This window comes from Lissotriton vulgaris, chromosome 3_1 (genome assembly GCF_964263255.1).
Source record: "Lissotriton vulgaris chromosome 3_1, aLisVul1.2, whole genome shotgun sequence".
Taxonomy (NCBI): domain Eukaryota; kingdom Metazoa; phylum Chordata; class Amphibia; order Caudata; family Salamandridae; genus Lissotriton; species Lissotriton vulgaris.
Genome location: NC_141689.1, coordinates 1,802,763,936 through 1,802,790,273, shown reverse-complemented (window position 1 = coordinate 1,802,790,273; position 26,338 = coordinate 1,802,763,936). Strand labels below are relative to the sequence as shown.

At 44.8% G+C, this 26,338-nt stretch overlaps 1 protein-coding gene across 1 annotated transcript in view; it reads left to right on the top strand.

Moving 5' to 3' along the window:
- The window catches only part of ELMOD2 (ELMO domain containing 2), a 173,071-nt gene that overhangs the window by 138,571 nt on the left and 8,162 nt on the right, over positions 1 to 26,338 (top strand). The window contains exons 7-8 of the mRNA XM_086962234.1: positions 1,112 to 1,180; positions 8,357 to 8,490. Coding sequence (XP_086818360.1) covers positions 1,112 to 1,180; positions 8,357 to 8,490 — 203 coding nt within the window. The remainder of the gene's footprint in view (positions 1 to 1,111; positions 1,181 to 8,356; positions 8,491 to 26,338) is intronic.

The window sequence follows — 26,338 nt, the reverse complement described above, 5'->3', positions numbered from 1 at the left end:
CGATGCCCACCTTACGCACTGCGGCGATGGCTTGTTTTTGCAGTTGTAGCGTGAACCCAACCGGAAGGTATTGGATCGCTTTGCGTAAGCACCAGTTCTCCAGTTCCAAAGTAGCAGCTCGCTGCCCTAAACATTTTCCAACGAGAACATTTGTATTATAATCAGTGCGACGGCTCTGTGCACTAATATGAAGCTGTGTTTAATTTCACTTTGCTATTAAACGTGTGTGTACAGTTGGGAGAGCTTCAGTGCCTATGCTATTCCTTTTGTTAATTTGCTTGCAGTTGTAGCGTGAACCCAACTGGAAGGTATTGGAGCGCTTTACGTGAGCATCAGTTTTCCAGTTCCAAAGCGGCAGCTCGCCACGCTAACCTTTTCCAACGAGGACATCTGACAGCATTAGGTTTGCTCCTCGGCTCACTTGCTGAACACCATGATTTCTCTTTCCTCTTCTTTCCTTGATTTGTTCACCTGTGAAATGTATCCAAAAGAGAAAGAAACACTTTGGCTGCAAATGTCGTCTTATTCTGGCATTTTTGTATTCCAAAGTGTCCACCACAACACCCTCCATCAATGGATTTATAGGAATATGAAATGCATTAAATTGCTGTGGACCTACAGAACTAATAGTGTACAAGGGATGAACGTATTTCACTTACCCTTTCTATGCCAAAGTCCACTATGAGACTGTTGTCATTGAAGCCTCCTATTGTCCTCCTCTTTTTAGTTTCAGTGATCCATCATCCGATCGCTGTTTGTGTACAGAACTAGTAACAAAGCCTGGAGTGGTAGAATGGGTGATCTGTACCATTCCACCCTACATATGAAGTTTTGAACCCCCATCTAGTAGAAGGTTATTAAAAAAGCGGTGACCTATATATTCGATACAGTTTTACATGTATCACTTTGTATTTTCTTACAGTTTTAAGAATACATATCAAGTTCGCAGTTTTGATTTTTCATGAATAGCCTTGAAAACAGAATCAAAATATGTTAACTGACTTGCCGGTGTCAGCAAAATGTGTCATTGTCTCTAAGCAACTTCTACTACTGATCCCTGCATGTGGAAGCATGAAACATCTAACAATGTATTTTTTTTTTGTTTGTTTAGATATTTTAGTCAAAATTACACCGGCGAGGCTTGCCAGGTCCTCTCTCATTCATATCATCCAAAAATGGGGTAAGCAAAGTTTGGCTTCCTCTACTCAAGATAAAAAATCTTTCAGTGTGAAGTTTGTGCATTTAACATGCCATTTTTATTACAAAATGGTAACTGCTAAAAGTGCCTCCAGGAAAATGTACTTCATGTGTATATGGATTATCTTTTATTTATTGAAATAGTTATTAGTTGAGAATTATTCCATTAAACATATTTACAAAGCATTTTAAACAAAATGTCCTCATTTATTGCAATCTCAAATGCAAAATACTTGACATATGCACATCTTGATTTCCTTAGTAGTTTTTTTAATAAAAATTCTCTAGTGCAGAAAGTTTGGCAGCAGAATGTATATGACCAATCAGTTCAATTTTAGGAGAACAAGTGCCTATTACATATTTTTAATAGGGGGGCGGGCTTAAAAACCTGCAATTTAGAGTGTCAGAAATAGTATAATCCATTATAGTGTGTAAAATAGCAAACTTTGTTGTAATATGACCTATACATCATCCCATACTCTTCACTATCTGATCCATTAATCACAGAATTTGCCTGCCAGTTTTAATCTAAAAAGTTATATATAGATACTGAAATATATATTATGATCTCCAAGCCAATTTTTGTCCATGGCCACACTTGATTGTTCTTTACTTCATCATGTATGTAATTTTCTACTTAATAAGTATCCCTAACATCTCAATGCATTCTAATACATTTAATAGTCCCTAAATATTGCTCATGACAGTCTTCAAATGAATCATTTATTTGTATAACACGCTGAGTGAATGTCCTGGCCACCTTTGTTTTGCCCCCAAAAAAGAGCTTGGTTTCAAATTGTAGACATTTTTTCCTGATTATCCCTATGTGGGATAGTTAAAAATCTTATAAAGCATGTATGAGCTAAATGTGCTCTGTTCATCTCATTCTCAGTAGTAATGCTTGCAAAGTTGTACTGGGAGGAAACCCCAATAGGCATTTAAATGCAATACTGGCCATCTCCTTACCCACTGTAACAAATTCAGCTCCATATGAAGCTCATGGAATTATTTTTACTGTATAGGCTTTGAGAAGTGGGAGTCAAAATATTCCACCATAAATACAGTATGTCTTTAATAGTCAACCCTCTAGGGACACTGCCTTCTGTTTTGAAACGTTCAGGTTATCAGTCCAATTTAGTTTTGCATTTACTGTTATCCTGAATATTTGGTCTATTTTGAACTTAGACCATATGGGACCTAAAGCTCCTGTTTTGTTTCTTGCCTCCAAATATCAGTTTTGTTATTGTTAACTGTCAGTTAATTAATCACACCGTAAGAATTAAAAGCATCATGTTTTCCTTGCAAGCCCATGTATTGTAAATGGATCTGTTTCTCCAAACGTTTCATGTATATCCTTTCGTTCTTTTCTTAGTCTGGTAATAATTAGTGATTGATTTCTCAGCATTTGACATGTTAGGTTCATTAGCTTAAAAATACACTTTTCACAGATGATATTCTCTATGAAACATTTAAAGATAAACTTCAGTAAGCCCCAAACAATGCACATTGCTTTAGTGCTTTTAATTTTGTTTCAGTTGCAAGGGATCCCATAAGACCAGTGTAAAATACGAGAATCCTATCTTTTGGTTTTCCACTGACAACAGAGGCCTGTATTTTTGTATCCGCTATTGTATGTTTCTTTATAAAGGATAACTTTCCCTTCCGAATAACCTCATTGGTTGAATGAGTGAGACCTGATATAGGTCAGACATATGCTGTCTGCTCAACTCCTTTTGTCTTTTATGTTTTCTCATAGTTTTTCCAGTTTACAAGGTCCTCCTTGGAGGCTTACACCCATGCGCTAAGGGACATGGTCGGTCACATCGTACAGGGGGTCCCTGATGACTTGTGATGGCTTTAGCTCAAACTATTCTGGACAGCAGATTTGTTATCTGGTCTGGGCCAGATTTGACCGTTTGCTTGGTTTGGGCACTTGTCCCAAGCGTGATGCTTCAGCACCATGCATGGATAAGGTCCACAAGCTTCTCTGGTGATGCCAAGGTGTCCTTGATACATATGTCATTCAATGCCTCTCGCCTCTTCCTTGCAAAGGCAAACCTGGCCCTCAAACCGTTCAAAGGGAGAAGCGCCACCGCTCATTGTTTAGATGTCTTCACACCTGCCAATCACTTCCCCAACAATTGTCATCCCTTTTGTGTCCAAGTTAGGGGTTTGGCATACAGAAAATACCAGATTCAATCACCAGCACAACAAACCCCAGAGTTTTTTCAAGGTCAGGACTGGGGCCCCCAGACTCAACATCCAAGGACAATGCAAAGCTCAGTTCCCCGTCTCTCCAGCCGCCAAAACTTCAAAATTGCTTTAGTCTTTCCTTTGAGGCACACAGCCACCCTGAAGGAGGAAGGATCCACTATTTCCTCCAGGGGTGGCAAGATATTACTTCTGACCAGTGGGTCCTCCAATTTGGACAACAGGCATGCTCGACCCACACCTCCATGTGTGGAGATGGAGCAGCATCAGTTGATTACTATTTAATCTTCCTTCGAAGGTTGATGATGTTATCTTGGCAGCTAGGCATTTTTCCACAAAGTCAATGTAGAACTTGCACTGGATACTGTTAAAATCTACTTGTCAGCACTTTCTGCTTTTTTGTGGTGGCCAGATCAGCCTTATTTGCTCAATTCACCTTTTGTGGTAATTTTTTTAATAGGTTTATAACACATGTTTGCATGAAACCCCTTTGTGATGCCACAAATTAACTTGAATATGGTTCTCACTTTTTCTAATTTGCACCTCTTTTGAGCCAGTGCTGAGTTGTCCACTACACCTATCGACTCTGAAACTGATTTTTTGGTTGCGATAACTTCAGCTCATTGTGCAAGTGAGATGCAGGAACTCTAGGTCCATCCGCCATATGCAAAATGTTTCCCAGGCAAAATGGTGTTGAAAACTCGAACTGCATGTCTGCCGAAAATAGTAACATCTATCCGTATTGGGAATAATATCACCCTTCCGGAATTCTTAGCCTCACCTTATCCCTCAAAAGAGGAGAAGAGGCTGCCTCGACAGGTTCCCAAAAGAGCCCTCTGTTTTTAAAGTAATCAAACTAGAGACCACCAGGTTGACGATCAACCCTTTGTGGACTTTCTAGGGGCAAAGCAGAAAAAATCATCACAAGGTAGATAGTCCTCTGCATTAAAATCTGCTACGCACTAGCTAAGAAGCAGACCGTCAAAGGGTTAACTCGAACCAAGGCTGTCGCTACTGCAATGGTTAGTAGAGTTCCCATCCTGGATATCTGTTAGGCTGCTACATGGGCATTAGGCACATGTTCACGAACCACTACTGGCTTGACAATCAGGTCTGAAGGATGGGTGCTTTGCCCTTTCTGTCCTGCAGGACTTTTGGTCTGAATATTTTCACAGACTCACCATCTTGGGAGGTACCGCCTTGGTATCTATACCTAAGGCGAGGAATCTGCAGTTGGAAGTATCCATCAGAAGAACAAGTTACTTACCTTCAGTAACACTCTTACTAGGCAGTTCCAGGTCGGACGCTGATTATAGACCATTCCTCTAAGCGACCTCTCCAAACCATTAATCCTAATAAAAGCTGATAAAGATTATGAGTAGATCTTTCAGTAACTTGCTCCAAGACATCTTACATAACGACTTTACTGTGCTGACAGTCTCATCTGACTCAAACGTAAACATCAAGACCTTCCTATGGCACCCATCGAACGACACCAAATACCCATGTCCCAATGAAACTTTGCTCCATTGAAGCCAAACCATACACTCAGTGGTGCAGGAGTCAGAAGGTAATTGACAGTAATTTTGACATCAGGTGCCATGGAAAAGAAATGGGGACAGCTATTTGGAATCTCATACCCTGAAAACATTTCACACTATCCTCAGGCAGCTCATCATAGATGACAAGGCAATTTTGTTTAACAAAAGTATCATTAGTTAGGTCTGTAACAAAAGTAAGACACAATCCAACTCCAAAATGAATGCTTAGATATTAAAAACTTCAATGACAAAATAGACACTTTGTGACTACATGAGTAGCACAGCCATTTCTGACTTCCTCACGCAAACTGCACAATGCAAGACACTCAACGGATCTACGTTCTGTCCCTTCCGCAGAAGACCTGGTGATCCTATTCCATCCTTTGAAGGCCATATATTACGAACACAGTATCATGCCATCATTCATTTTAAAGGAGTTATCTAGAGGAGTACTAGCCCACTTGCATCTTATACCTTATTTTAATGGTCAAAGTTTTCTCAAGACTAAGAACATCCTGTCACTCCTCAGAAAGCCAACCCTGGATCTTGATGACGTCCCTAACAATTGCCCCAACACACTTATACCTTCTGAAATAGATAAGAATGCGGAGACAAACCAGCTACGCAAAAGGATCAAAAGCAAAATTCTGTTGTAAGACTTCCAAACCGCGTTGAACCAAGAGCCTGCATCCATCAAAGAGGTTGACAGTGCCCTTCAGATCGCAGACGACAGCTATGCTAGCCTTCTCATCTTGCTTGACGTTTCTTCAGCCTTGTAAAAGCTTGCCCTTTCTTCATCCTTGTAAATCATCAATAATAAAGCCCTCTTTGGCATTCTGGCACTTTTGATGGGTTTTGACATTGTTCTCCTCCAGTGGTTTCATTTGTGCCTAAAGCATCAGGGCCTTATGTCTGAACACATCCCGTAACATGCTGCATACCCAAAGCTCCAGCTGTTCTCATTGGAGGATGTTAGGGTGGAGAACCGTCATCTGTATTGCGCTGTAGTGCATGTGCCCCTTCTTCAAGTTCTTCAGAGGAAACTGTAACCTTTTTACATCCATCTTAGCACACCCAAAGATTAGGCATGCGCACTGGAGGTATCTTTGGGACTTGGATTGCGACCCAGAGTGGGGCTCTGTGGTGTGGGGGGCACACCATACGCACCCTTGTTTTTCCGAACTCGGCTACCGGCAGCTTTTAGAATTGTACAGGACTGATTGTGGAGGAATCAATACAGTTTATATTGGTATGCCTGGCCTTCTTCCCTGCTCACGCCAGGAAGAGTCGCCTACTGGCCTCTCCCATTGTTTTGTAAAATTGATCTGCCAATACCCTGAACTTGGCTCCTTCGCCGAGTCCATATGGGACATGGATGTTGTACAAGTGCACCTTTTTGAGTATATAGCGAGGATGAATTCATGGATTTGTGATACATGTGGCCAAAGTCTCTGGGATCCATTATGTATTTTGCACTTCTGAATGGACCTAAGGTGGAGAGTACAAGAGATCTCAGCTAATGTGCACTGCAGAGCTTTCCCAGGACATTCCAGCAATCATTTGTAGTGAGTCAAGCTTATGGTTGTGGTGAAGAGAAGACTGAGCTCCCCTTTGAAGCTAGAGACTTTCCCCCTGCCCTTTCATAGGCCATTGTCCTCTGGAAGAGCTGTCTATAGCCTGGAGACTCCCAGCTCCTCCTAGCCTTTCTTTAGCACCTTGTAACAAATACCTTGGTTGGACCAGTGTGAGTGGAATAGGCAAAAGGGCAGAGCTGTCCAGAACCGTTCCCAGAGCAGACTGTCACTGCTACCACCTGCAATATTAGTATAAATACGGTTCAGAAACTTTCAGCCATTGTGCAAAAAGTTCTCCACTGGAATCTGGGGTCTCCATGAAGGAGTCAAATATGTCCACCGCCACATGAGGGACCGGCACTACTGTACAAGGGTGTGGTTCAGGGATCCTGAAGTGACCCTTCAGTGTGAGTGAAAATGTGTACTCCTTGAGGGTACTTGGGACCTCATGTCCAGCTGAGTTCCTTTGTTGAACTAAGTGCCAAGAAGAGGCATGGTGCTCAAAAGACCAGTCTGCATTCCCCCACTATTCATAACAACAGTAACAGAGAAGTGCTACATTGACCAAGAGGCTTGCATACTGAACTAAGACCAAGAAAGTGGTCACATACCTTAGTTTGGGTGGGGGGGTTTGTGTTTGGAACAAAAAGGAAGAATCCAAGTCTCAGCATTCATTCAGCTGTGAGCTTCATCGCAGCCTCCTCGACTGCTGGCACTGCTTCCAGTCTCCTCATGCCACTACCAGAAACTGTGCTGGCACACCTGTTGGCAGCGCCGGAACTGGATCTCCACTATTCACGCTTCTTGCAGTACATATCACATCAAGCAATAGGCCCCACCAGCAGTACACAAGCAGAGGAAATCCATAAGGGTAGGATACAGGATCTCCTTGTGGGCTGGGGAGATGCGTATTACAACTTACTTGCCTCCAACCTGATCAGCACCCCCCTGAGAACCTCTTGGTAATAGGCCCCTCCAGGGGTGCTCGACCTATTGAACAGAGTACTATAGGAGGTTGTATCACAGTTGAAGGATAGGCTGCGTCTCCGGTAGGTATTGGTGCTACCGAGTAAAATGTATTTTTTCTGGAACATTAGGTACTCTATTTCGTTTTGTGTGAGATACTATCTTTTTTCAAAAGAATATATGGTATTGGTTGTTTATGGAGTTCAGAGTCTCTATCTCTACACCACCTACATGAGTAAGCCTTAGGCTACTGAATGTTGCTACCCTGGGGGTCAAGTGCGGGATGTTCTTGGTGCTCGGTTTTAAATTTTATAACCGGGTTAACCTCCAAGTCACCAGAGGCAAAACGCTGTGATTGACAGAAATCTGATCTGAGTAACCCCCGACTGCCCCTGGTACTCCTGAACATGTTTCCCTATAAAGTGCAATAATTTCTTCAAGATGATGACTTTACAAATGTCTTGCAAACCATGGTACTCTCTCACTAGTCATCTGTCAATCTCCTGCTAACCGGTGTTCTTCATGTTGTGACATATTTTAGAAAAAGTCATCAAAGTTAGACAGGACCTCGCCAGTATTCTGCAAACTCCATTTTCTCCCTCTTCCTGCCTATTAAACTTCAGTGCATTGACTAGGATCCGTGGATGCTTTTTTCAAAGCAAACTGCCTTAGCATGACATCTCTACCACAAAAAAGCTTCCGATATATATGATTGTCAGTCTGCATCACTGCCTGTGTTTTTATTATTTTACTTCAGTTTAAATTGTGTCTACAAAATGTAAACAATTGTAATATTTAAATGATACTATGACACGCTTCAGGTTAACAAAATTAATGAAGTTCTGACCAGTGAATTTGTCATTGCAGTTATTCCTATGCTATTGTTGGGATCAATCTGACGGAGATGGCCTACAGTCTTCTACGGAGCGGTGCTCTGAAGTCTCACTTCTATAACCTGGTGCCTGGATCACCGCAGATGAAACATTTCCATCAGTTTTTCTGTGAGTTTTTAAAATGTGCTCCTGAAAGCGTTTTGAAAAAAAATCTTGTAGAATTGAATGTGTCTTAGTGTGCTTCCCTACTCATTAATGTGTTTAGAACCTTAGAACTGATTTTTTTAAATAAATTAAGATTTCAAAAATATGTTCAGCGCTGGCACTGGGCATGGAGCTCATCTTGAAGTTGCAGCTGTATTCCAATCTTTGTATATTCCTAAAGTAGGTACTGCAAATAACATGGACAATAGAGCTTTTAAAAATATTATATAATTGTAATTACAGCCCTTTTCTGCCCACTCTGCTTTTTTAATGTTCTTTTTTTGTGTCCATACAAGTGTAGTTCACCTGCATTTATTTCAGTGGTGAATTAGCACACACCTCGCGTGTCCATGCTTTTCAGTACTGGCATTGACACCAAGTCCTCAGTAGTTCCCAACCAGTACTTATTCTAAAAGTGATTAAAAACCAGGGTAATTGAGTCTTCAGCTCTCCCCCTCTCAATTCAAAGCCATTTTCAGGATCTATCAGCATATCAAAGTCATACAATGTCTAGGAGCCTTGGAGTTTACATTTTTTAGTTGTGCAGCATAATGGTTCCTAGGCATCCCTAAAGATTGGTGGAGTGGGCATGCACCCATCGTTCAACGTCCCCAGACTTGAGCTTCTCTTCTCTGCCAATGTCCAACAAGGCAAAAGAAAATAACATCTGGGGTGATTGTTGTCTTGGCAAGTCAGCAAATTGTGAGGCAAAACACTTATACCAAAAGGAGGAGTATCACCACAGAGAATCATAGATTCTGAATGGGATATGTGTTTGAAAAAAGGAAAATGTTTCCTTTTTGTAAAAAAAACCTCACTCACCAGCCTGGTGGTGTCATGCTTCATCATTGGGGTCCACCCTGATGACCGAGTGCCATCAGGGTGTGCTGCGACACCTGAACTACAGTGGAGCTGGTTGTTGTGAGTGATAAGTGTAGAAAAAAATGTTAAAAATTGCCCTGGTATAACTTAATGGAAAAAAGCGTTATTCATAAGCTACTGGACAATGTTAAAAGGGGTGTAAAGTTACTGAAAGGGTAATTAAGACCAAGAGTATCTGTGTGGGTGGTGTACATGTTTCAACCTATGTGTGGTAGTTACCAGGTTTTCTTCAGGACCAAGGTGCAAGAAAATGGACGGTCTACACCCCCTAAAAGGTGTATCCAATCCTAGATTCTTGGTACCAAGATTGCAAAAATCTGCAATCGGTATAAGCTCTAGCCTAACTAGGCGAGACAAAAAATAAAAAGACCTGTGGGAGGAAAAACGAAGAGGCAGTCACAATCAAACTCATTTACGTGCCTGTAACGTTAGGGTACTAGTTCACCGTTTGTGGAGATAAGTGTCTCCATATAAGTTTCAGGCGTACTCCGACACAAAGATCAATAGGTGTGTGTGAGGTGACGCATAACATTATACTTTTTAGTCACACGCACGTCCAAACTTGTGGTGGGGTGACTCTCCATACTCACATTAACCGACGTGAGATCGGAATGTAACAAAAGCGTGCATATGAACCAGTTCACTTTAACGACAAACATGGACACATAGACAAATAATACACATTGTTCTTCTAGTGGGGCTTACTCTTAGTTGGTGCCTTTTAAAACATCGTGGGGCAAAGGGTAAGTATATCTCAGCAATAAACGTATTCTGTGGGGGTTAATGAGATATGGGGAAAAAATTAGTGTGGTTCCAAAAACCAGCATGGTTGTGCGGCTTTTGATGGTGGCTGTAGCGCGGGATCCGGGCTCTGAAATGATGGGGCTGGGGAAACGAGCGGAACCAACGGCAAGATGGCCAGAGGGCAGAAGGGTACCAAAAACCAGTGGGGCAGAGGGCAGAAGGGCACCAAAAACGATGGGACAGAGGGCTGAAGGTCACCAAAAACGAGTGGGGCAGAGGGCAGGAGGGCACCAAAAACGAGTGGGACAGAGGTTTAGGAGGGCACCAAAAACGATGGGACAGAGGGCAGGAGGGCCACCAAAAACGAGTGGGACAGAGGGCAGAAGGGCAGAAGGGCACCAAAAACGAGTGGGGCAGAGGGCAGGAGGGCTACCAAAAACGAGTGGGACAGAAGGCAGGGGGGCACCAAAAACGAGTGGGACAGAGGGCAGAAGGGCACCAAAAACGAGTGGGGCAGAGGGCAGAAGGGCACAAAAAACGAGTGGGACAGAGGGCTGAAGGGCACCAAGAACGAGTGGGACAGAGGGCAGAAGGGCACCAAAAACGATGCAGAAAGGCACCAAAAACGAGTGGGGCAGAGGGCAGAAGGGCACCAAAAACGATTGGACAGAGGGCAAGAGGGCATAAATGCACAATAACGAGTGGGACAGAGGGCATAAAGGCACAACGAGTGGGGCAGAGGTCAGAAGGGCACCAAAACGAGTGGGGCAGAGGTCAGAAGGGCACCAAAAACAAGTGGGACGGAGGGCAGGAGGGCACCAAAAACGAGTGGGACAGAGGGCAGGAGGACACCAAAAATGAGTGGGACAGAGGGCAGGAGGCACCAAAAACGAGCATTTGGCGCCGCGGACACGCGAGGTTCGGTTCCTGGCGCACATAGCCATGGTTGCAACGCACAGAGACCCTCCACTGCCGCACACAGAGGAAAAAAATTAGAGGGAACATTGACTAGTACCCTAATTAACTTGCCGTGACTAGCCTGGCCTTTGAAACTATCACCAGGATAGAATGGGATCCGCATGATGCATGCAGACACGTGAGAGCCAACACAATGTTACAGGCACGTAAATGAGTTTGATTGTGACTGCCTCTTCGTTTTTCCTCCCACAGGTCTTTTTATTTTTTGTCTCGCCTAGTTAGGCTGGAGCTTATACCGATTGCAGATTCTTGCAATCTTGGTACCAATAATCTAGGCTTGGATACACCTTTTAGGGGGTGTAGACCGTCCATTTTCCTGCACCTTGGTCCTGAAGAAAACCTGGCAACTACCACACATAGGTTGAAACATGTAGACCACCCACTCAGATACTCTTGGTCTTAATTACCCTTTTAGGTTTAATGTAAAAAAAAGTTGTTGGTAGAACTTTCCTGTGGAATTACTGGTGTTTCTTGCTGGAACTAAAGTCTACACAAATCAAATAGTGATCTGATAATTTAATGGAGCATTCTTAGAGATGTAGTGGTGTCAAAAGATTTTGTACTGCTACTAAGGGAGTAGATTTACTAAGAACGCTTGTCTGTGTCTTTTGTTAACAGCCTAATGCATTCTGGGAGTTGTAGTCCTACTTTATTTGGGATTATTCAACTAAACACACATATGCCTTCAGCTATGATTCAGGGACTGTATTCTAAACACCTTGATGGATTGCGGACATTGTGTCAGAAAACACATGAGCACACTTGCTTTGTTCCATTTATTGCTCAATGTTCACAACCACTTTATTATTTGCCATTCGTGATCGTTCTTTTTTTTTTTTTTTGGTGTGAGTGGGTGTGTGGATGGTTCTGTGTATAATGTCATCAGTGATGTCATTTTAAATGTCATCAGTGATGTTACTGACCATGTCATGAGTAATATGTGAGGTCATAAGCAGTGCATTGCTGGGACGTAAGTTTTAGTTAGCTCAGGTCTGTGTCTTTTGTCTCCCCTATGTTGACAGAGCTAGCGCAGTATCTTTCTCGCTTTGACATCCTGTTGGTATTTGCCACTCTAGGATGCCAGTCAATTCTCTAGCCTTATCCAATATAGTTTGTTCAGCATTTTTCTTTTGTGTTCAATATTCCAGAGTATTTCCAGGTCTGTGGCCTCTAGATACTGGAACTCAAATCTAAGAGGAGCTCTTAGTGTGAATTTCACAAGGTGACACGAAGTTCAGTCAGCGGGGTAGATGATGTCACTTTCTCTAATAAAAACCTTCAAGATCTTCCTAAATGGATTCCATGGCGCCGGGTTTGTAGTGTAAAATAAATTTCCATTTCTATCACTACATAGGCCTCTAGTTCTCTCTCTCTCCTTTAACCATAGTGCTCAGTCATCACTTCCACCTCCCAGCACGACTTCCCATATCGTAATCAGCTCAACTGTTGAGTGGGCCTTCAGTCCCCGGACCAATATTTGGACTTGGGACACCGCTGTCAAATCAGTGTTGGGCATTAATAAGTAATCTTATCTAGAAAAACTCATATGTGCCCCCAAACAGAATAGGTAACCACGCTGACGAAGGTGCACAAGTTGCCAAACTTCTGAAAGACAAATAGATGCCAGGAATTTGGCTAGTATGGTTAAACCCTGATTAGTAGGAGTCCCACACCCCATTACTACTTTCCCCAGAACCAGCCCAGCCACTACTAACTGGGTGAAGAGCACCACAAGGATTCAAGAAATATGGTCCTAAGTAGGAAAGGGGTAAACACACATAATTGTGTTTGGGGTCTTCCGTTGTTTGTGACTTACATATATCTTTCTTGTGAGTTCCACCATGTCTGTGTTACTTTAAAAAGCAGGCAGGTTTTTATTGTAATTTTGTTAACCCCTCCTCACTCACCCACTATTGATCCTCACGCCTGGTGTTCAATCTCCCAAAATCCCATCACGTAACACCCCTTCTCAAATCCCTACACTGGCTTCCTGTTCGTGAACGCGTCCAGTTTAAGCTTGCTTCCATCATCTTTCAAGCACGACTGGGCACGGCTCCGGCTTTCATTACATCAGAGATCGTTCCCTATGTTCCTACTAGGGAACTACGCTCATCTACGCAATCCCTCCTGACAGTCTCTCGCTTCCGGAGGAAGAAATGGGGAGGATCGAAGTTTGCGACCCTTGCACCAGTCCTATGGAATTCCCTGCCTTTAGAGCTTAGATCCTTACCTCTCTACCCTCAATTCCGAAAAAAGCTCAAAGCCTATCTATTTGCTAAATCTTTTAACTAGCTCACTTGCTGTTTTTCTCTTCCTTTCTATTTAATTTCTGTTATTCCCACCCAAGGGGTCTGTCTGTTGCAGCGCCATGAAACCGCTGGAGAAAGTGCGCTATATAAATATTTTTATACTCAAACTCAAATAATCCCACTGTGCAGCACTGTGGAACACTCATATTATTCCAAAAAGGGAACAATTATTCATATGAGCTGCATCGCCTGCAGCAGGGGGACATCTGGTTCGTACTGTTTGGTTATTTTAAGAAAAGCTTCCTTTTTGATCATCTTGTTTAGTAGAGGATTAACAATCTAGGTGAGTATACATATATTGACCAGCTGGGTTTCTTCTTTGTTTATAATTTTGTGTGTGGTATGTCCTGTTCAGATCTGCAGTCATTACAATGGCATGACAATTTAACATCAATAACTTCAAGTGTTCCTTTTCCCTCCTGCCATTCTGTACTTTTAAACCACGAAGCATGTCAATGTGTGTAATTATGACATCTGCTCACTCAATATGTCCGCTAGGAAGATCGTACTTCCACACTGTCCCACCCACTAATAAAAAAAAAAAAACAGCTTAAGGCCCCTAATATGTAAGCCAATAAGTAGTGAGGGTTCTAATGCAGACAATCTGGAGAAGCTGGGTAAACAGAACTGAAAATTCTATCATATAGTATTTAGCTTGTTTTCAGTTCCATGTCTGACTGGTGGCTCTATCTTTATCTATGCTTTAGCATCTGATTTATGTAATTAGGCAGTTCTAATTGGCACTTTTTTTAAAAATATTGTTTTTAATTCATGCCAGATGGACACCAACCCGATCCGTTTATCCACCTTTTGGAAACTCGACAAAGTGTTGGGTCCACCCTGTGGATTCAAAAAGGATTCTGTTTGACGTTGATCATTTTTTTTCATTTCTGCTTGGACTTTCTGTACACCAGCTTTTAGTTTACTGATTCACTCGTCAGCCTCTGTAACCCTCTCTTATGTAATCCTTCCTAAGAAGGATCATGACCCATCCTACTTCTCGGTATGTGTTTCCAATATCTGCCTGGTCCTCTTAACAGTTTGGGGTGTTGTCACAGTATCCCAGGTCTAAAGTGAGTTTTCTTGCACCATGGGTCCCTTGTCAACACCTTGTGGCAGTTTGTTTGAGTTAGTTATGTTTGTGCATTTGTCAATTTTGGGTTGTGTAGAATTTGAGTTGGGCTTATCTTACGCCATGGTAATTTCTTCTTTCTTTGCCATGTTGTATAGTCTGTTTTCCTTCCCCCTTGCCATGCCTCGGTGGCTTTGTAGTCTGGTTCCATTGAGCCATTCATGAACCGGACCATTCTCGATTGTGATGGTGTCCCACCTCAACCTATCTTAGCTTTCTTGGCCTGGCCAGAATTATAACATTCACCACAGATAACAGACCTTTTCATTATTATTTTTTTTTTAAACTCTGTTCCTTCTGTAACTACTTGGTCTATACCTTTTCTGTCTGTGCACGGGATGAGGCCCAGCAGTACGTTTTTTTCTGTTGTTCCATTCAGTGACAGAGCTATCTCTGTGCAGCATATTGGTGTATGTGATCTTTTGCCCACATATTCAACCACCCCTTCTTCTGCGATCTGCTGAGGAGCAAATTATCTATTTGCATTAGGTCCTTTTGAGTGCGGCAAGAGACTTCAGTGCTAGGAGCTTTTTCTTATACAGTGTGTCTCTCTACCCAATGCCTGAATATTATGACATCCCAAAAAGTAGGGAGTTAGGGAGAAGAGCTCTTCTCGTAGTTGTGGCAGCCCAACATCTTTCTCATTACACTGAGACCCTGGCAGCTTCCGCTTCCAAGTGCTGTGGTTTCCCAAGTTTATCTTTTCTGTCCCCTCAATCTATCTCATCCCCACCAGTCAGGGTTTCTAGTTTGTTTGGGGGAGCCCTCCTGGGAGCACGCATTTTCTCATTCTTTTGCTCCTCCCCTGCCATAAGATCGCTTAACATTTCTTCCACAAAGGGAAGGTGGGAGCAAGAATTCATCCCTCAGTCACAATGCTTCCTATCTGACATCGATCACCAGGCACACACCCAACAGAAACTCCCAAGAGCTTACTGTCTATCAGCAGGTGCCAGCTGGCCCCACTTCCACTCTTCCATTTCTCTTTGTCCTCTGGAGCTGGGCCACATCTGCACTCGTGCAGCTCCCTCTATCCTCGATGCTTGTTTCCAGCAGTGCCAGTCCATGGACCAATGCCAGTCAGGCATGCCACTCCACTCACTCCTCTTCCCATGTCGGGCGCAGGCTACCCTGCAAGGGTTGACCAGCTCAACTGCAGCAGCACCTCTATTCCTTAGAAATCACAGAGCCATCATAACACTGCTCATGCTGTCCCAGTTGTAAGAGCACATTCTTTAACTGTCAGTGTGAATCAAGGGAAAAGTATGTGTCAGGATCTAAGAGCACAGGCTTGAGCTTATTTAGTGTAGCGACCATCTTAATCGCTGGTCTATGTCCCCCCCAGACCCCCAAAGACCTATTTAAAATACATTTGCAAAAGATGCCCAAGTCTAAGTTTCCTTTCCCACCAGTCATTTACAGTCTCCATTTTGTTCTTTTTGTTTCTTACTAAAGCCAAAGTCTTGCATATCAACCTACATTTGTTCTTTCCTTTAGAGGTCCAAAGCAACAACCTGGCAAGCCCCCCCCCCTCTCCCCCCCCCATTACTTTTGTAAATTAAGAACTGAAGAACTGAGAGTGTCCTTTCTTTGTAGAAAGTGACTTGGACGCAAGAGCCACACTTTGATTTATGTGAGGCATCTGCTATTTCCTCCTAGCCGTTATCTTTGATTAATGTCAATTCTCCCGAAATTATCTAGTATTTTGTGGATGAAGCAGTTGCCAATACCACTGGAAGAATTTGAAATTAACACTGTGTTGCTTTCTGGAAAATAAGAGAACACATACCATTTGGAAGTGCTTTGTGTGTCTAATTTAGAATTTAGTTGCTTTTGTTCCAAAGATATTTTTTTGTACATGATTCAGTGTCAGAGCTTGTGTGTTTTATAGATAAAGTATGTAGCTTCAAGGACTGATCTTTCTTTTGTTACTATGAACCTAATCGCAAACTCGATGATAGTTGTTCAGATTAGGGGGGAATCCAAAAATCATACTTTGTCTGTTTTGATTCCTCAAATTGGCATTGCTGCAATCTTGGTTGATGGATAGTTTTAATTATCTCATGTTATGAGCTTCCATTTCCATTGTTTCATGTATCCATTATATAGGAGGGTTCTGTGTCCAGATGACGGCCTTTGTAGAATTTGTGACTGAAAATATTAGTGTCTTAGTTTTCATAAAATGATAAATCTGTCTCTGTGCAGGAGATCAAACTGTCCCTATAGATAGAAAATTGGTCACAATCAAGAGTATCATTTAGATCACCTTAGTCCAGGCAAATATGGATGGTTGATGCTTCATCCCAGACATGAAGGCAAAAGAGCTTCAGGGTGCATTTTGTGGATCTCCCTTCTTAAGGAAAGAGTACACTACAGCAATTGATTATGCTGAAGACGAGAAAGATAAAAGATAGGCCTACATTAGAAAGAAGCTGTCTGATGACACACAACTAAAGGGGGATACATTGCTAGTTTTGACATTTTAAAAAATCAGCAATCTCTCAATAGCAATCAAGATAGCAACCTAGGAAGTCCATAGTTTATGATTGCTACATACAGCCCTTTCAAATCACATTTTATCTGAAATCCAGTTCACTCTCTATTCCCTATACTTGATCACGGAAAATGGGTAAGGAGAGGGTGATTCACTTCTTCAATGATCGGATATAGACATTTTCATACTGGAATTAATAGAGCACAGGCACATCCTGCAAGTGAAAGTAACATCTCTCCAGTCAACCAATGATTCATACAACAAAGTTCTTCTTTAAATTCTTCAGTAAGACATAGACTTTCAACTTATGAAATGAACAATATGACCAGTCTAATGACGCTCGAGATCTTGAGGAGCTGGCTTGGAAAACATCCCTATCCAACCCTAATCCTGAATTTCCAACTAATTTAGTCTGGAATCCTAATAGTAATGGCGCAGGCACCTTTTGAACTCCGGTAAGATGGTCACTGATGCTCATGATTTGATAGGTGGGTGTTAAAAGCCATTGCTAATGAAGGACACCCAATTGAATCTCATTAAAACACAAAGTAACCATCTTTTTCAAGAGCTGTTTTAGTCTTGGTCTGCTTCGTAGTGGGAAGGAAGGGCAAGCAATAAAATGCCCGAATCACCATGCAGATACTTTTTTAACAAAAACGTATTAATGCTTTGAAGATAATGCAAAGAAGTGAAAATATCTAGAAAGTGCTAGATGTGTACGTTTTCACCATGTTTTATATATGCATTTACTCGGATGTCCTGGACATTTTTCTTGTCCCTTTGCCTCTTTGTAATGTGAAATAAGGGTGTACATTTTCTGTACCTATCTATGGAAATGGTTACCTGCTCCCCCTTGCTCAGTCAGACTTCAGGAATCCCAGTCAAGCACAAGGGCAACCAGATTCCATGCACATGTGTATTAGGCAGGCCCTGCCCATGCAGTCTTTAGAGCCATCTTAATATCACTAGAGGCTACCTCATTATCCTCCTCTCACTAGATGATATTATGCAACACTAACCTAAAGAAAGCAAGCAACCGGAGCATGAACATCAATCACTCCTCCTTTAAATAACATAATTCACTCCAATTACTGATTTACAATCTTTCCCAGAACGTTCACTCTTTAGGAAAGCACCCTGGACATCCCTATCCTGAAACTATTTATGAGAATCTTGTTCAACCAAAGCTGTTCGCATCCGGCACTCAGCACATCCCTACCTGGCCTATCGCGCTCATCAGGGCACCATTTCATTTTCTTGGGTTCTCCCAAACTGGGAAGGTACTAACCTGTGTTTCTAGTGTCCTTGAGGAGGGAATTGGTTATCCAGTATTGGGGTATCTTTCATAGATTCACATGCTTGAATCATTCCCTGTCGTCGAGATAGGAGTCCCACGGTAATATAATCAAGCAGTGTTTAACAAATTTCATAGGCTACAGTGGCCCTAAGGCATGTTATTAGTAGCCTATCTATGTCCTTTTTTTAACTTCAAAAAAATGACCTAATGTTGGAACACAGCCGATCAGCTATCGGCACCCTCTAGAGTACTCACAGCAGAGACAGATTCCCTCAGATTTTCACTGCACGTTGTGTGGAAGGGAGTCACCCTGAGTGCTACTCTGTTTTTCTCAACTTCTACAATATTGTCAAATCTAACAAGAGGGACCTTTTTCGCCCATGTAAAACCTGTGGCAAGAAAAGAACCCATGTGGATGATCCACATAAGGAGTGCTTATATTGCCTCCACCCAAAGCATGAGGTGAGGGAATGCAAGACCTGCCGCACCTTTTTGTCTAAAACCCTCAAAGATTAATATTGAACTTGTATGAATGAAGGAATATTGGACTTGTAAAGGGCGGTACTTAGCCCAAGGGCGTCAAGGCGCTATAAGCGGAGCTTAAAGGGGCAGACAAGGAAACATGCTCATACCGAAGACTGTGAAAAGAGCCAGGTCTATAAGGCTTTACTGAAGAGAGAATGAGATGCCTGACTCGAAAGCTCTTCCAGGAGGCAGTTCCACAGTTTAGCAGCAGCAGAGGAAAAAGCTCTTCCTCCTCATTTAACCTTCTTAAATCTCGGTACTAAAAGCAGGTTTTTATCTGCGGACCGAAGTGGCCTGCTAGGAACATAGCGGTGTATAATAGCCTTTATCGCCTCCGGACCTGAACCGTGGTAGGCATCGTGAGTCAAGCACAAAGTCTAAAATACGATCCTAAGGTCCTTGGGCAGTAAGTGCAGCAACCTAATGGAGGCTGAGACTGAATGATATTTTGGTAAATTCATCACCAGCCTGGCTGCAGCAATTCTGTACCATCTGCAGACGTTGCACTAGGCCCTTGTTAATGCCCAAATATAGGGCATTACAATATCCAATCTGGACTTTACCAGGGCAATGTCGGCCTGCTTACGTGCCTCAAAAGAGAGAAAATGGGAGATTTTTTTCAGGATCCTAATGATCCCGAAACAAGTAGAGACTGTCCTACCAACCTGCAAGCTTAGGGACAATGAGTTGTCCACAATGACCCAAGGTTTTTCCCATGGGAAATCGGGAAGGGACAGATGCCAAGCGCATCCGGCCACCAGTCAGTGGACCAAATCTCCTGTTTACTCCCAAAGATCAGGACCTCCGTCTTTTCTCCGTTTAATTTCAGAAAATGTTCACCATCCAGGAGCAGACTGCCTGCATGCAGTTCCTAAAGTTAAGGGACGTATCCTTCACACTATGCGAAATAGACACCATTATTTGCATGTCGTCCGCATAGGACAGCACCTCTAGCCCATAAGATCTCACAACCTTTGCAAGAGGAGCGACATAGATATTAAAAAGGGTTGGGCTCAGAGGCGAGCCCTGAGAAACACCGCAACGCAAAGGTTTGGGGGCTGAATAGAATTGACCAAGCTTCACGATCTGAGCCCGCTCACTAAGAAAGGAAGCCAGAAGCCCCAAGGCCGAGCCCCCGATACCTATCTCTCTGAGGCGCTCAATCAGCCTACAAGGAGACAGAGTGTCAAAGGCCGCGGTGAGGTCAAGTAGAATAAGCAGGGTAGTGTGCCCTGAGTCCACTTGAGTTCGGATGTTGTAGAAAACAGCCGTCAATCCTGTTCCGCACTATGGTGGCTTCTGAACCCATGTTGAGAGCCATCGAGTAGGTGGTGATCTTTTAGATAGGTGCTAAGATGAGAGCTTAGGTAGGATTCCAGAATCTTAGCTGGAACCGGAAGTAAGGAGATAGGCCGGTAGTTCTTCAATTCACCCGGATCCAAAGAGGGCTTCTTCAAAAGCGGCTACACTATGGCCGTTTTCCACAGGGTAGGATATCGCCCCTCTGACATAGCGAGATTAAGAACATCAGTCAGATGGGGAATGATGATGTCACAGCCAGTTTTTTTTTTTTTGTCAAAGTTGTTTTTATTAATATTTTGCAGAACGAAAAGAAATATGCGACAGTCCCGCACAACTTCCCACGCAGGGGGCATGTATGGATTCAAGCAGGAGAAATGGCGAGGCTAAAAGAAAGTATAGAGAACCGGATCAAGTGGGGCCAAAGAGACAAAAAAAAAGTGATCTAGCCGTAGCCCAAGTCACGGTGGCAGGAGCAAAACTTCAGTGGAGCTTGTAGCTGAGGTGGATGGCGTCGTAGTGCCAATTAGTAGCGGGGTAGGCCTGTCCTCTCCTCTAGATGACCATCCTCCCACTTTCACACTGTAATGGGTGCCACAAACCTAGAAAACAATATCCCCACTCACCCCTACACCCACCCCCCCTCCCCAGTGGTGGCAGCTAGTTCGTATACACACAGTCATCCGAGTGGATCATTCAAACTTGGAATAAGTGAAGGGCTCGTATCGTGGGTTGGCAGACCGCAGATGGCAAACCTTTGGAGAGAAAGCGGACCAGAGGGCCCCAGCGGAAAGTGAAATTCTTAAAATCGCCCCTGAAGATATCCGCCATGCGTTCCATACTTAGCAGCTTCCACAATCTTGCATGCCATAAGGAGAGCGCTGGGGCGTCTGTTTTCTTCCAGGCAGCTGCAAGGGTCAATTTGGCCGCTCCTAAGCAGAGCCAAAGTATCTTTTTGTCCGCCTTGGTTTGGTGCTCAAGCTCCGGGTCTCGGAGGCCTAACAGGACATGTGCCAGCGAGTCCGAGATCGGATATCCCAGAATCTCCTTGATGTGAGACAGAATCTCTTCCCAATAAGGACGGATTACAGGGCAGTCCCACCAAATGTGGCGGAAGTCGCCTAGCAGGCCGCATCCCCTCCAGCACCTATCTGAGGTATTTGGAAATATCTTCCGTAACTTTGCCGGACATAGATACCAGTCCCACATCGTCTTAAGATGGGCCTCTCTGAGCTCTACCTAATGGTTATGTTTCGTGATGTCGTGCCACAGGTGGGACCATTCCTCGTCTGAGATATCGCGATTTGGATGTTCTTCCCAGAGGCCCATGAAACGCGGTCTAGGAGAAATAGCGGTAGAGAGAAGAAGGCCATAAATGAAGGATATGGGCCCGCATAGTGGAGGTCTTGTAGAGGAAGGCTTCAAAGGGAGTAAGTGGCCTGGTGGCCGCCTCTCTCACCGAGGGAGACAGAGCCCAATGGAGCAACTGGGCATGGCGGAATCGCTCTGATCGTTGGACCGCATAGTCACGCATACAGTTGTCAAAGGTGAGGGGCGCAGGGCCATGGAACAGATGCGTTAGGGCGTGGCAGCCCCCGGCTCGCCAGGCATCAAAGGGCCCTTCTCGTGTAGCCGGAGGAAAGGCCGGGTTAAAGTGTATAGGTGTAAAGGGAGATGGGAATGTCGTCCATCGCTCATCACCCGAGATAGAGTCCCATACCTTCAGGGTGGTGGCCGTGGGCGTACTAATGTACGCGTTCCTGGGTCTATCAACCTTGGACTTCCAGACCAGGTCCCAGATCGTTCTCCCCGCCACACTCCTATCCATGTGTAGCCAATGTTTTTCGGACATCGGCTGGGACCACTCCACCAGGACACGAAGTTGCGCTGCCTTGTAATAGAGGTGCATGTCGGGGAGACCCACCCCTCCCCCCTTTCTCGGGCGTCAGAGGGTAGCAAAGGAGAATCGCGCCCGACCACCCTACCAGATGAAACGGAGCATCAGAGATTTAATACGGCAGAAAAAGTCTCCTTCTAGGGGGATAGGCAATGCTTGAAAAAGGTACAGAAGCTTGGGAAGCAGGGACATCTTGAGCGCGTGGATACGCCCCAGCCAGGATATAAACATAGGCTTCCAACGTGCCAGCTCGCTCTGGATCCCCGCCAGGAGGGGGGGAAAGTTGGCGGGATAGAGCTTCCCTATAGTTGGGGTCAAATGAACTCCCAAAAACAATATTTAGGAGAAGGACCAAGGCAAAGGCGACAGCGGCCGGAGGCGGTCAACCTCAGCTAACAGGAGCGTGAGGTTAAGAATGTAGGACTTGCTGTAATTGACCTTGAAACCAGCCATCCTTTCAAAGCGCGACAGGGCGTCTTGGACGTGCGGCTGAGAATGACCAGGGTCTGAGAGCCAAAGCAGGACATCGTCCGCGAAGAGGGAAATTTTATGCTGCTCCCCCTTGAAGGGCAAACCCCTTATGTCCGGATTTTCCCTCACGGCCAGCGCCAGGGGCTCAATGCTCAAGGCGAAGAGGGGAGACAGAGGACAGCCCTGCCTAGTGCCCTGTGAGTGTGGGAAGAACGCTGACAAGTGACCATTAACCATGACTCTAGACCGGGGGCTGCTATAGTTCGCCTTCACCATGGTTAGGAACTTGGCTGAGAAGCCAAATGCCTCCAAGGTGCGGAACAGGTAGTTCCAGTCAACTCGGTCGAAGGTCTTTTCGGCATCCAGGCCCACCAGGACCACTGGGATCTTGAATTTGTTGGCCTTTTCAATGAGGTGGATCACTCTCCTGGTGTTATCATGAGTTTGACGCCCTTTAATGAAGCCAGGTTGGTCCGGGTGGATAAGGGCTGGCATCAAGTCCTGGAGCCTATTCGGGATAATGGAGGAGTACAACTTGGCGTCAACGTTAAGCAGGGCTATAGGTCTGTACGATGCGCATCGGGAGGGATCTTTCCCAGATTTAGGGATGACCGATATCACGGCTTCCACCATGGAGCCCGAAGTCAATCCTTCCTCTCCCATGCTATTGAACAATCGTACCAAGATGTCACTCACCTCAGTGGCGAAGGTTTGGTAAAAGAGGGCGGTGAAGCCGTCTGGCCCAGGTGCTTTATGGGGCTTCATCGCTCTAATGGCCTCCACCACCTCCTCTCTGGTGAAAGGGGCCGAGAGCAGCTCGTTCCACTCCGCGGAAACCTGGGGGAGCGGGCACGACCTCAGGTACGCCTCCTGGTACTCGGGGTCAAGAGCGTCCTCCGAGTACAGAGCCGCGTAGAAGTCCCCGAAGAGGCCCGCTTTGGCTTCGTCCTGGTGTGTCAAGGAGCCCGTCGGGTCTCGAACGCCCCCTATATATTCCTTCTCCCTCTTGTCCCTAAGTTGGCGGGCCAAGTGTTTCCCCACCTTATTCCCCTGGGAATAGAAGAGGCACCTCAGCTTCAGTAAGGTGAATTCCGCTCTGTTATTATGAGCTCTGAGTTTGCCCCTAATTGCCGTCAGTGGTCGTTCTCGAGGGGTTCTGCTTATGTGCCCGTTCCAACTCTGAGAGTTCCTTCTCTAGGTCCTCCCTTTTAGCCCGCAATTGTCTAATAAGGGCAGAGTTGAGAGTTATGCAAGTACCCCGTATGGTTGCTTTGAAGGCGTCCCATACAGTAAAAATTGAAGTGTCCTCTTCGAGGTTGATTTCAAAGTAGTCGCGAATGGCCGTACATAGTTCCTTGCAGGACGGCTCGTCTCGGGTCAATGAGGCTGGGATTTACCATTTGCGGTGGGCGTTCGTACCTGGCGTCAAGTTAAGGCAGATTGCAAGTAAACTGTGATCCGAGACAGAAAGGGGGAAAATTCTGCCCTCACGTAGGTCCCCTCTCAGCGACTGACTTAAAAAAAATGGTCTCGCCGAGAGTAAGAGTGGTGGACATGGGAGTAGAAGGTATAATCCTTAGAGTGGTGGTGAAGGACGCGCCACCCGTCTATAAGTCCTAGGTTCCCTATGGTGCTTTGTGCGTCCTCAGAAAAAAGCCCCGCCCCGATCTTTGGTGATGCGAGCTATCCATGTCTCTATCCCAGACTAAGTTAAAGTCTCCCATGACAACTAGGGCACCCTCAACCAAGTCCTCTACCTCTCGAAGCAAATCTTGTAGGAATTTATTCTGACCCACATTGGGGGCATATAGGACTATGAATAAAAACACCCTACCAAGCAGCCCACCCTTGACCATGAGCCATCGGCCCTCCCTATCACTACGTACTCCCATAGGTTGGAAGTGGAGGGTCGATGACAACGGGCATCCTTGCCTTGTGGCCTCGACACAGGGGGAAAGGAGTAGTACGATGGTTGTTCACTGAAACATGAGCCATGGGTTGCGTATATAACAGGTTGACCCACCCCATAAATTTGGGTCCGAACCCAATGTGGCCAAGAACTGCGAACAAGTATTCCCATGCTATGGTGCCGAACGCCATTTTGGCGTCAAGTGCCAGTAAAATCTCTTCTTCTTCTAGAGTGCTTACACAGCCCAATACACCATGCAGACGACACAGGTTGCGCGCAGTGTTCCGATCTGGCATGAGTCCAGACTGACCTGATTGAATCAAGTCAGTGAGATAGGGGAGCAGACGAGTTGCCAAAAGTTTTGCGAGAATTTTAGCCTCCACCGTAATCAGAGAGATCGGTCTGTACGAGGCGCACTCATCTACCGGCTTACCGGGTTTATGAATGACTACAATAGTGGCCTCACAAATATCATTCGGGAGGAGGGCGTTCTCGTAACTTTCATTGTATGGATTTAGTAAAAGAGGCGCTAGTTTGAAAGCCATAGGCTTGAGCAGTTCCATCGGGATCCCGTTCGGGCCCATCGCATTACCCGTGCGAATGTCTTGAATTGCCTTATCAATCTCTTCAACTGACAAGTCAACATCCAACGCCTCTCTATCCTGTTCCGATAGTGGCAAGGAGTTTGGTCGCTCTCGAAGCCTGCGAGTCTTGGGGGATACCATACACAGTATTGTAATGGTTTGCAAAAGATTCAGCGATGCCCTGTGGGTTAGTTATCGGAACATCATCAGATGCCTTAATCGCACGCACCCATCTCGCTGATTGTTCTTTACATTTGAGCCAAGCCTACAATTTGCCAATCTGTTCCCCTTGTTCATATATACGATGCCGGGTGGCCAGAGCGCGTCTATTGGCGTCTTCCAGGAGCAGTTGCTTTTTATGTTAAGCAGGTGTTGAGTGTCAGGGTCAGGGGTCCGAGATATATCAACCTCAAGATGTAGGATCTCGGCTACAGCTCCAACACCCTTCGACGGCGTTCAGCCCTGTGACCAGCCATAACCGATAGTGCCCTTACTTTGATCACTGCACCATATGCCCCCCAAAGCGTAATGGGCAATTGGACTGAGCCTATATTTTCCTCAAAATAGTTATCTGTATCTTTCCGCAAGGTGTCACTAATGTGCTGGATCTTGAGTGTCCAAGGTTGAATCCGTATCGGACCAGGTTGCGGCGGGCATTGCACTCCTAGGACCGTCAGCACCGGGGAATGATCCGACACCCCCTGCGCCAAACATCCAGAATTGGAAAAGTCATGTATGTGTTGTGCATGTGTGAATAAATAGTCAATCCGTGATTGACTTCCGTGTACTCCAGACTGAAATGTAAAGTGTGTGTCATAAGGGTGCGACCACCGCCAGATATCTACCAACCCCGTGGCTTCGATAAAGTCCCATAATGGGGAGCAGTGTGCTGAGTCACGTCTGGGCGGTGATCTATCTAGTTGGCCTTCAATTGTGAGGTTGAAGTCACCCCCCATTATCAGTGTACCCACAAGTAGGTTAAGTAACAGTGTCCCAGCATCTGTTAGTGTCAGTCGCTGCTACTCCCGGAGGAGCATACACGGAAACTACATTTAGGACTCTGCCCTCCCACATACCTGTGCAAGCTGCATACTTGTCCTGTGGATCCATCCGGGTATTTTGTATCGCATATGGACAGCCTTTTCGAAGGAGGACCCCCACCCCCTGAATCCCGTGGTGAAACCTGAGTGGACTACCATTCGATACCCCTTCCTGTTGAAGGCCATGCAAGAGTTACCAATTAAGTGAGTTTCCTGAAATGACACCAGGTCAAGCCCATGGCGGTGGACAT